Consider the following 12,176-nt stretch of genomic DNA (forward strand, 5'->3'; position numbering starts at 1 on the left):
CTTTGTACAGCTTCTCTTCTGGTCCAAAGCTTTATTTTGAACATTCTTAAACAGCGCACCAGAATAATTTCTAATATTTTATTTAAATACTTCCTTCCAGATAAGTCAAAGAATTTTTCAGATTTGCAAAAAGTCCCAACCTTGTGGAAAGAGGAATTTTTGAGTATTGTACATAGTTTCTAGAAAAGTTTGAAGATACCATAGCACTAGTAGCCTCTCAGGTTCAGCGTGAGTCCCTCAGCCAAAAGCCTACTGTGATGCAGCAATCTCTGCCCCACATAGTAAATCTTCTTGGTCATGAAATTCTCTCTTTTGTAGCACCCAACCTGTTTTTAGTGAAAATCTACCTCCAGTTCTCCAAGTTCTGTAAGTCTTCCATACAAAATGAAAAAGTAGTTCGAACATAATCTATTTATTAATCTTTCTTGCAATTGTTTCCTGCAGAAATACTGGTTTATGAGCTATGCTCTTGTCGTAATGGTAGACGCAAGGCTAGTCACCAAAGTAATGATTGTGTAGCATTAGTCTGGTGCAGTTCAGCAGGAATTCGGTATCACATCCCAAATGTTATACCCCTTGCAAATTCTCAACCACAAAGCACACCACAAATAATATGTAGAAACAAAATATCACAGATTTATAGAATAGTTGAGGTTGAAAGGGACCTCTGGAGATCACCTAGTCCAAGTCCTCTGCTCAAAGCAGGTTCAACAAGAGCACGTTGTTCTAGACATTTTTACAGTCGTGTTCTGAAGGTATCCAAGGATAGACACATGAGTTACTAGAACAGAAAGTACCTACTCCGTACCTGAACGTTAGCAGCTATTAAAATATACTTTACTCTGTGTTTTGTGTACAAGAGAAAATGCAAACTGTGTAAAAATTCAAAATTCCAGTCCAGAAAATGCAAAATTCCAGTGGTTCTACATGAAAGCCTGGAGTATCACTTGAGGAGAAAACACTATCCAAGAATATCAGATCACCACAGTTCAGCAAGAGTGGTCAGATATATTATAAATCAATAGAAGATATATTATACATCAATAGAAATRTAAACCAGACATCCTATTTTTCAGAGCTTAGGTGCAGCTCTGACAAGATGAGACAAGTTTCTCAGTTTCTCTTTAAGAATAACCAGGTTTAAGGTTATYATCATCACTTGCATAGAACTATTCATCATCCACCAGAGTCATTCTTTTAGCAAATGTTCACCTCAATCATCAGCAGATTATCTGTGTGGGACAGTTCCTATAAATGGGCTTGATGAAAATGTGACTTTTCAAATTGAGAGGTGTTGTTACAGTTAAGCGCGCAATCTCTCCTTGTAATCCCACCACCAGTGACAGCGAAGAGAAACTGATTCATCTCCAAAACATTTCCCTTTTTGCTTGTTTTTCTTGCTGCATGATGTTAGGATTGCTAGGAGACATGCTCAAACTCCTACTGAGGTTTCTCAATAAAAAACAGTGCCAATGGTTACCACCAGGTTGCATAATTTTCTTCTGTGCTTAGAACAGCAACTACTTGAAGCCACAATGAGCTAATGGAGCCAAAACATTATTTTTAATGGCTTCTTGTCTGTAAATGCATAATCATTACAGCTTCTAGCAAAACCAGTAAAGTGCTTATTCTGAATTTTCTCTTCTCTCTGTAGATTCAGGGTAATTTTCTTTCAACAGACTCCTGGTGATTTTGGTAGATGTATCATTTGACTTTAATAAGACTGACACATTCACGAACCTATGGTCTTAAAATGGTATTGATCTTTTAAGTTGGAGGGAAGAAGGACATCATAAAGCATGGGCTCTTGGGTTTGGTAAATACTGACAACACATTGCTTTGAGTCAGTGAGAACCCAGGATTTACATCCATGCATCTATGTGCCAATTCTATGCACCCATGGAAGGTTTACTCCACCTTTAACTGATTTTCAAATTGTAAGCATGACAATACATACATATAAACACATACATATCTTGTCATCTTTACTATCACTATTGGTGACTATCAGTCATGATCATTGTGGCAAAAGTGTTTTCATTTGTGAATTCCTACCTGGACGCTTGCAGGCTCTGTTACAAGGAAGCTCTTCTCATTACCCTCAGTAACAAAAGGCATCAAGCTTTTAGTTTTGAGGACTTACTGAAAAGTTTATCCCTTCATCCAATTTCTTCTGATAAGAAGGGACAAGAGCTGATTATATTTTTAGGTGTGTTTTTATTAGGAATATGTTTTTAAATATTAAAGATGCCAAGCTAGATGCTAGTAATCCTAGTTGGCTCTAATCTTACCCATGCTTGTCACCATCTACCCCAACATCCAGCTATTCCCTCCATCCTCTTTGCCTTAGTATTAACTCCCATGTTTCAGGACTTAGTATATTCAAATTTTTGTATTCCTCATGTGATCAAAGAATTAGGATTGTATCCTAGCAGCCCTCAAACATTTCTAGGGGATGCACTTTCAGTTCAGGTATGTGCTTCCAAACTGCCATCCTTTTCTCCTAAATTCATACATAGGCTCACCTATGTCCATCATCTTTCCTGATATTTAATACAATCTTTCCTAGCTGTTAATCTGGACTCATTTCTCCTCTTCAGCTAAACTTTGCTCTTCTAATTGAAAGGGGACACTTCAGGAACGCTGAACTAGCAGCCACTCTGCCTGTAAATCACTCTGCTCCACTAGTCCTCTGATTATCAAATACTTCTCATGTTCCTCAAACTTTTAAAGACATCAGCTTTGGACCTGAACCCTGATTCATTAAGTTATCACAGAATGAACTGAGGGTTGCTCAGAATATTTGTTTAACACAAAGTAATTCTTCTTCTCTTAATTTTGGAAATCAAACACATTTTCTTAAGCTTCCACTTGACTTCCAAGGGACCTCAGAAGCCGGCTACCATCCTGCTGTTCCTTTTTGAGTTCCTATAAACTTTCAACTCAGCTATACCGTCACTAGTGTTATGCTTGTCCTCAATGCATGCACCTCCCCAAAGCACGCTAATAACCCTTTCACCTTGCAGCCTCATTGCCATAGGATTCAGCAGTCTGGGCTTTCTTTCCGCCTCAGCCTGGTGATCTTCCCAGGAATTATAAGGCCAGAATACTGTTTCTCAAGTAGGTAGGTATTTCAGAACAGGTGACTGGACAGAAGCAGAATGGGAGGGACACAACTCAACCGCATCGATGGCTTTTAGGGCATCTTTTCAACAGGTCTCAGCAAATAAATGTTTCATAATTATCTGCATAATCATTATCAGCTTGGCACAAATGCCAAAGATTCTATATGTATGTCTGGCATATATTACTGTTGCAAAGTTTACATATAGTTTATATAAATATAGTTTATATGTAGTTGAATGTTGAACATCTCTAATAGGAAACACACTGAAATATGCAGGTCAAACATGAGACATSCTGACATCACAAAATCTTGGGAAGAGTCTAAGAACTAAATCCCCAGAATCTTCAGCTGAAGACATCATTCATGGGAAATGTTGCACTGCTTCTATTGAGAGTCACTCCTCTTCCTCTAAGCCTTCCAAAGCACTTTATAACCAACCTTATCTTTTAGAAAATATTTATTAAAAATGTCAGAATAGCAACAGATGAGAGAAGTGGTTTTGTTTGCTTGCTTGTTTTGTTTTCTCTTCATGTCTTTGGCAAGGCTTACTCAGGACAGTCAGTAATCTACCAACATGTTTTTGTTCAAAGTGTAGAAAACCTGTAGTTCTTTGTCAATATTTTCCCTGATCAAGCTGTATCTTTAAGCTTTTTAAGTACTGGAGAAAAGGAATAAAGATTTTATGCTGCTGTGCTGGATTACTGCAACTAAACTATTTTGTCACAAGAAATAGCTAAAGTTGGGAGTCCTCACATTGTTCAACACAATTATCACGCTCTATTCAGTGGAAGCCAAACTGTAGCTGTGCCATCTTTCTTTCTACTTAAAATTCCCATGTTGCCTGGACTTAAGGAATTGCTTGTGACACAAGTCAAAGCAGGCATGGGGTTATGCCAAACTGAGCCTGGTTGTCTGCCAGAACAATTCTCAGGAGACTCTCCTATAAGCTGGAAATTGTAGTAGTGAAGTGCACTGTTTTGGATAATGCCCTCTGGATAATGCCAGCTTTATTCTAGGGCAGGCTTTCCACTGTTCTGGCATTAACTTCYATTTCCTCCTTAAAGAAGCTTTGAAATCAGACTGCATTCCACAGATGTTATGATTTGGTTCTGGCCTAATAACTTTACATGTTTAATTCATTGAAAACTACATGCCAAATTCATATTTCACATACTGTAGCATAATGTATTTTCTCCTGCAGAATAAACGTCAACTAAGTATCACTCAGGGCTGGTGGTGCTTGGCTTGGGATGTTTAATACTTCTTGGAACACAAACATTCTAGAAAAGCTAGCATCTTTATGGAAAACCTTGGCCTGATCTCTTGCCATGAGAACTGACTAATTTATCCATACACTTTACCTGGCAAAACAACAAATATAGAAACTATTTGACAGGCAAACAGATCCATCTTATATTTGCAAATACCATGACTTCTAGACGCTGGGTTTACAAAGTTTTCATATGTAATGCAGTGCAGCTGTGGCCAGTCCRAGGAAAGCAAGGAGATGAGTGTTATTTGAGTATGATCTCAACAACTACTGACTGGAAGTCCTTTTCTCTGAATACTTACATTTCCACAGCTGTTATTTATTAGATGTAAAAAATTAGCAAGTGTAAAGCCACTTGCTGCTTAACTTTCCTGAAGCTCAGCAACAACCATTATAGTAGGATACTAAAAGACAATTTTTTTCATTTAGCAGCATCTGACCCCAAATCACTAGCGACTAATTGCTCAGATGGCTGGCCATTAATTATCAGCATGTTCATAGTGTCTTGGCTGCTTCTAAGATTAAACACTATTCAAAAAACAGTATATTTCTGCAACTATTTTAACAGAGGATAATGCTGATTTTGCTAGCATAATTTTACAACTCTTACCTGTAAAGTGCTGATGTGGACAGGAGTCCCTGTACCATTCACAGTGTTCTTTTTGGCTGCATTTCCACCTTTTCCTTCTGCTTGTTCTGCCTTGGCAATCTTTGCTTTTTCAGCTTCAATTCTCTTTGGATTGTTTAGCATTACCTGAACCACTGCATATTCAACCAGAGATGCAAACCCAAAGAGAAGGCAAACAATCAGCCACACATCTAAAGCCTTCACGTAAGACACTTTGGGAAGTTCAGCAGCAAGAGTAGTACATTCAGATGCCAAGCTCAGCACTGAGAAAATACCTACAAACAGAAAGACAACATTTAGTTAAAGAAATCCTACCCTCCTTGGCACTTTCTGTGCTCTTCCTCTGGAACAGACAGTATTGAATGATGATATTTTGGAACAGAGAATGGGACTTCACAAAGTGGCAGGTATATTTTGCAACAGGTATATGAGGTGCTCATGCCATCCATTAATGAACAAACAAACACTTATGAAGGATATTACAGTTAATGATGAATTATTAATGAGTATCTTTATATTATTAATGGAGAGACAGATAAGAGAAGTTAAACTGGTAGCTGTCGTTTTCCTGCCCCATCACACATTATACAATTGCACATAATTCTAGAGAAGTGGAAGAGAAATGCTACTTAAACCAAGATTTCTAAGCAAGTCCCTTAAATTAGGCTTGAAGAGGTACAGTTAYTCCAGAAATCTGAATTGTGCTACAGCAGAAGCAATTCTTCAAATGACAAATTCATCCATATAATATGCAAACTTAAAATGAAAGAGAAGTTTTGGCTGAAGAACCTAAAATACTGTGTTCACAGTTCACCATGAAGAGGAAAAGACTAAATTGACTGGGCATCTATAACTATCCAGTATTTGAGATTTCAATATGTAAAGGAAGTTTTCTAGATAAAGGGTTTTTGAGGAAACTGTTATCATGAAAGAAAATGCAAGGGCTGCTGAAAGRACATACTCATCATCACACTAGTTTCAATAAGCACTGCTCCTTACAAGGCGCCCAAACATCACTTTAGCACAGGATTTACAGCACAAGAGACAAAACAATATGACTTCAAAGAAATATTTCTCTCAGGTACACATGAAAAGGGAACAGTACATTTAGAAAAAGATGACTTTAGAAATGATTGTMACTTGAGGGAAATTTTTTTCAACCTCCTTGTTAAGAATTTCCAATTTTGATTTCAAGAGTAATAATGATAAAAATGTCTTAGTTATATCTGGGCAGYCTGATAATAATATAATGGAGTTCTATAGAAAATTTTGGTCAAAAGTAGATAGTCATCCTTAACTGTGCTTCTTATACTGGTCACACGYATTACCTAAAGCATGAAAAAAACATTCTTTTGCTGCTCTTCATTTTTGGATTTTAATAGGATTGATATGATGCTTTCTATGATATTAATCTAAAATGGGCCACTTACTAGCYGCTAAAAGGCTAAAGAGTAGGTATAATAAAACATTTTTGCATTATATGAACAGCATTCAYATAATTTTAAAACATAAAATCCTATAGAGCTTTATCTAGAAATGTATAATAGCAACATTTCATTGCAAAGCTGGATTTTGTTTTCCATTGGGATGGCAAATGGTATGGCCAGTAGCGCTACRTCAGAGCAGAATCACCTGGCAAATACTGAAAAAATAAACTTCAGTGTCTGCTCTGGTTTATATTATATCGTTGTATCTGAAGCATTTGAGCATAAACATATACATAAGGACAGAAAGAGCACATAGAACTGCCACTTTTTTTCTTTATTTTCACTGACCAAGACTAGCTTCTTTGGGCTGAACCCTGACTATGGATCACTATGAARTATAATAATAAGTACAAATAAGTTTGCACTACTTTAAGGCATATTACTTTAAGGAACTATATCCAGCTTTCCATTCAGCCTACACGAATGTACTGTAGCACCGTACCATGCACTTCTATTGCAGACTTTTGAAAGGCAGCGTAACCTTGAAAAATTAAATTATTTAATATTATGGACAGGCTGAAGATCTTTGTTATTGTAATAGTTTTCACTAATTTTAGAGGGGTTTATTATCTTAACACTTGTATTACTACTTTGTCTGGCGCTGAAAATATTTGTATAATCACTATGTAAGCTACAGTTTACAATCTTGGACTTAATTCTAGCAAACTACTTATAAATTCTGCTGGCTGAAGGGATTACAGTGGAGCTTTCATCAATTTGTTCACTGTGGCAGCTGAGGTCGTGGCGACCTCCTGCTGGTTTCCATTTGTCTGTATTTCTAGGGTGAAGAGTTCAGTCTCGGAGTCAGAGAAACTAAAGAAAATCTTCTAGGTTTTCAAGGAAACAATAAAGTGTGACAGAAATATTCCATTAAGCAACCATTTGCTGCCAGATCAGAATTGGCACAGCCTCAGAGACCCTAGCACCAGAGCTGTAAGTTGCCGTTGCTTTAGGTACCTATCTAAAGGGGGGCAAGGCACAGAGCCCCAAATGAGTGATTAGAATGAATAAACTACAAGATAACTTATTAAAAATATATATTTTTAAAATCTCTTTTCAGGGAATTGTGAAGGGAAGGGGCCTGAACTCTTTCCTCCAAACTTGCTAAGCTAAGAAAATTTTGGTCTTACCAGGAAATGTCTGCTATTTTTGGCAACCTTTGTYATCATAGCTGCACCATCTTACAGTCTTTTTCTACCTGAAACATTTAGAAGTATCTTTCTGTACTTTTCCTGAAGCTGACACTCCCTTTCTAAATCCTCMTCCTCACAGCCCTTCCTTATTCCAGCTTTGCCCTCTACATGCTGAAGAGCCTTTTGATGAAGCTGGCTAAGGAAGACTTTCCTAAACATGAACTCAGAGCATTGGGCAGATAAACCACTTAGGTTCACARGGTCTGCAGTACTAGAGACCTACTACCAACATCCAGTTCCTGTTCAGTGGCATGTGAAAGACTCCTTAATACCCTAATAATGAATTACCAGCTCACAGAATTTTCTTCTCAGTCCCTGTCAGKAAGTTCAGTTCACAGCCTAAAAAAGGAAGTTGCAGAGCTATTATTTTTAAAATATTATCTAACATTATGTGTGGATAATATCATAAAGAGCTGATCAAGCAGAGCACCTCAGTACATGCAGCCAAATAAATAAATACTCCTTTTTTGAATTCACCCAACCTACTGGCTGCATCACTATCTCCTGGCAATGAATTCTACAGGTTAATCATATGCAATATAAAATACTATTTCCTGTTTTATATTATTATTTTAAAAATGTCTGTCTTTATCTCACTAATGTTATCAAAAAAGGTAGCATTCTGTCTTGCCTWCCTTATAAACTGGTCTCTCTAATACATTCTCTTATCTCATTAAACTTTTAACCTAAAAGACATAATCTTGCCAATTCTTCTTCATATGCCAGCTTTTACAACCATCTTTATGGCTTTCCTTTGAGACTTATTTTTGTTACAATTTTGTAAAATGAAATGACTAGAATCAAGACAGAGTKGGGGGGCACGAGTGATGGAGAACATATCTGGCTTCAAATATAGCAGTCCTTTAAGCATAGGGAATACATAACCAACTGCAAGGTCATAAAATAGGGCGGGGGCTCCTTTTCCTTCACCTCTCACTATGTCCATACTTGTATGAAGGATTAGCAAATACAATGGCATTGAAATAATTTCATGAGTAGTTTCTGTCTCCTATCACACACCTGCTTCATTTTGAATGGCTTCTTTGAAATAACAATAAAAGTAACAGTATTTCCTCTCTTCCTCTGAGTTGTCAGCGTTCATTCAGAACACAATATTTTTATTCCAAGGCATTCTTTTAAGATTTCTCACATTAAAAAATATGTCTTTCATCACTTGCCTGTTTTATGTGCCTCACCCTTATCTTCTTTTAAACTATCTTAAATAAACATGGGCAATCTGCAACACAGAACCTGGCACACATCTGAAGGCTTGGATGTGGTCAGAGCACTCCAAGCTTCCAGTGACTCGGCTGCATCCAAGTGTGCTTTCSTGGGAGGCAGCGCCTGCTGTGTGGCTGCTTACGCTTCGCAATAAGGCTCCATTCTTCTAGGCAGCTGTGGGTGCCTGTCAGGCAGAAGTCCCTTGGATTCCTTCAGCATGAGGGAAGATCTTATTCCCCTTGGGGATCATAYGACAGTAAAGGAAATAAAGGAAATTTTTTAATGGATATGCTTTCTACCTATAAGGAGCTGGAGAGTCCTCTGTAGCAGTCACAAATCAATGCACAAAAATTATATTYTGCCTCTTGGTTTGCAAAGTGTCTTGTATTCCTAAATCATATGGAAACTTCTGTGATTCCTAGCCATGGGGAATCACTAGTCCACTATATTTGTTTCCAAAGTCAACTGTATTAAGATAYTCAATCAGAAGTACTTTCTCCTCTGATGAGATCTGTATCTAGCTGTTAAAACTGTAATGGTCATTAGTGACACACTCTTTCATTCACTTGACACAGAACTGTTAATCTTGTTAGACTCAATATCAACCTTCTTCAAGGCAATAGCTCGAAGAGGTAKTTTGTTGCTGTCTTACAAACTGGAGAAAAGGAAAGTCTTCTCCCACCACAGTGAGACCAACTCTCATCACTGAATGCAGGCTCATGTCTGAAGAGTGTCAGATTTAATGTTTGCTGCTTCTCAGGGGATTCAGGAAAAGTCACATAACCAGAAACAGTTAGTATCTTTGAAAATGCATTAGTTCAGAAATGCTAATACATAAGAGAAAATAATAAACACATACCAAATTAAAACTAATAAAACATAAATAAGCATGTATGTATAGACACAAACAGATCAATGATACATAAATCAGCACTTTGCCACTTACAACTATTATATATAATTAATTAAACCTTCCTGGTCACCTTTTTGATTTGTGGGATTATAGAACTAAAAAAGTAGAAATACAGCTCAGAATTTGATCATAATGGAGCTCACTAAAGGAAAACTATATCTGGTTTTTGTTTCTATCTTTTTCGGATATACTGTATTTTCCCCACAATATTTCAAGTTTCAAGACATTTCTTGAAATATCTTCCATTTCATGTTATGGAATGCATCCTTACTTCTTTCCAAGGTAAGAAAACATATTTGTTGCCTATTATCAAATTAATGAAGAATGTTACTTCTTCCTAATTAATTTTTAGTATTTTTAAAGGGAAAAAAAATAGTGATTTGTATTCTAAAATGCAAAATTCCGTGTCTACAGCTTCAACTGTACATGGATAAGATGAGATTTGTCCCAATAGAGGAGCAGGGACAGTGTGCGTATCACATAAGTGTTGGAACCACCATCAAGCAAAGCCTCAACGTGGAAGTGGATTTTACAGGACTAGAAATGAGGAGGTTTCAGTGAAAATGAGAAGTGGGGAATGGAAGTGAAGTTGCTTTCGGTGCTTAGGGTCATGTTGTCAAAGCAACTGCGAATGGCTTGGCGGCATTGAGTGGCCCGTGACAGGATGTGTAAACGCAGGTTACCCAGTGGGACTCTTGCAGCACTTGCATCAGGATTGATCCAAAATGACAGCCAGGACAGAACAACTATTAGCAGTGTAGGAGCATAAACACCCATCATGTAAAATCCAACTTGTCTTCTTAAAGTGAAGATTACTTCTACACAAGTATAATAACCTTTAAAAAAATAAATGTGTTAATGTTTAATGTGCTTTACAAGTTAACCTCTTCAGATTAGTATCTTTTAGACTTGTTTCCTCTTAGGTTTAATAGCAAAGGCTCAGTGATTGGATTTTCTTTAAAAAGGCAGAGTTCAATTTGGAGAAAAGTGTTCACAACACAGATCTGCATAACCTCCAAATGTGCTCAGGCATGTGGGACTCTGCTCTAAATGGCAGAAATGGCTTCAAGACACGGTGCAGATACAGCCAGTGGGGTCTGGCRGGACCCCAGAATACCCTCATCTCAGAATCCTATTTAGCATTCCTTTAAGGGGAAAAAAGGTGYCTAGCACGAAGAGCTAGATCTCAGAAACATCTCAGAATCTGTCTGTTAGTGGGAGCTGAATAAAAAATAAAACAACAGGTGCTAGAGATTTTGCTGGATATAACAAAAGAATTAGGAAATCTCATAACCAGAAAATAAATTCTGTTCTCATTTTCAATTGTGTGGCAGCCCTGGCATTTTTATGCAAATATTAACATAATGGAATTGTAAAAAAAACCAACATCTTAAACTATTATTTTAGGAAAATAAGATATTCCTAAATTACATTACAACAATATCAAAATTCACTTTTAGTCCATATCTGCAAATAAACAAAGTTGGTGCAAAGCTAATAAAGAATATGGCAAAAATAGGACTATTTACCTTTTATCATATTTAATTAAGTAACCTGGAATGATAGGTCAACTTAAAAGTGGTGTTTGAGCATACAGTAATCAAAACAGTAAAACATTAAGGAAAAATGTGAAAGACATGATATTGTATTTTACAGTTCATACCACCATCTTCAATGATCAACTGCCTGAGGAATTCCCTCTGTAACTCGTAAATATTTTTCAGATAATTTTAGGTTTTAATGTCATATGAAGTATGACCTTTAAAATGATAATTGATTGTTTTATGCGAGAAGAAATTCTGTATCTCCTCTGTATCAGTGTATATTCTGTGTGGCTTTGTATCACCTTTTATCAAGCAGATAACAATAACTGTTGCCCTCACAATTCAGCTGCTGAGGACCTTATGGATCTGTCATACATTTTAACAAACATAGAGTATACAAATTGSAAATTTAAACATTCAATTGTTTGCCATAAAAGAAGTCATTCAAATTTGTGGACCTTCTTTCAATTTACAAAGGTCTGTTTAAACCCCAGCTGACATAAATGGATGGAAAAGATCCAGTCCTTTGAAATTGTCAAGAATCTCTTGTATAAACCATAATTTTGAAAACTTGTGTGCACATGCAATTCTGATTCTTGATTACTGTATGCAGTCCTTAGCTGAATTAATTACATGCGCAAAATCTGCATCCTGAAATGCCTTCATGTAAGAATTTAATGTAAATCAAACAGCTACCAATTCCTGAAAGTGGCCTATAAAAGTACTTCAGAGTACTGAAACATGCCATTCATATTAATTCAAATTCTTCATGAAAAGATTAAGATGGAAGATG

The 12,176-nt window shown here is 36.8% G+C and overlaps 1 protein-coding gene across 1 annotated transcript in view; it reads right to left on the minus strand.

The window, feature by feature from the left end:
* The window catches only part of GLRB (glycine receptor beta), a 40,622-nt gene that overhangs the window by 5,027 nt on the left and 23,419 nt on the right, over positions 1–12,176 (minus strand). The window contains exons 8-9 of the mRNA XM_026041643.1: positions 10,523–10,675; positions 5,008–5,300 (exon numbers count right to left, since the gene is read on the minus strand). Coding sequence (XP_025897428.1) covers positions 5,008–5,300; positions 10,523–10,675 — 446 coding nt within the window. The remainder of the gene's footprint in view (positions 1–5,007; positions 5,301–10,522; positions 10,676–12,176) is intronic.

Source organism: Nothoprocta perdicaria, unplaced genomic scaffold (assembly GCF_003342845.1).
Source record: "Nothoprocta perdicaria isolate Ctin4 unplaced genomic scaffold, notPer1 scaffold_29, whole genome shotgun sequence".
Classification (NCBI taxonomy): domain Eukaryota; kingdom Metazoa; phylum Chordata; class Aves; order Tinamiformes; family Tinamidae; genus Nothoprocta; species Nothoprocta perdicaria.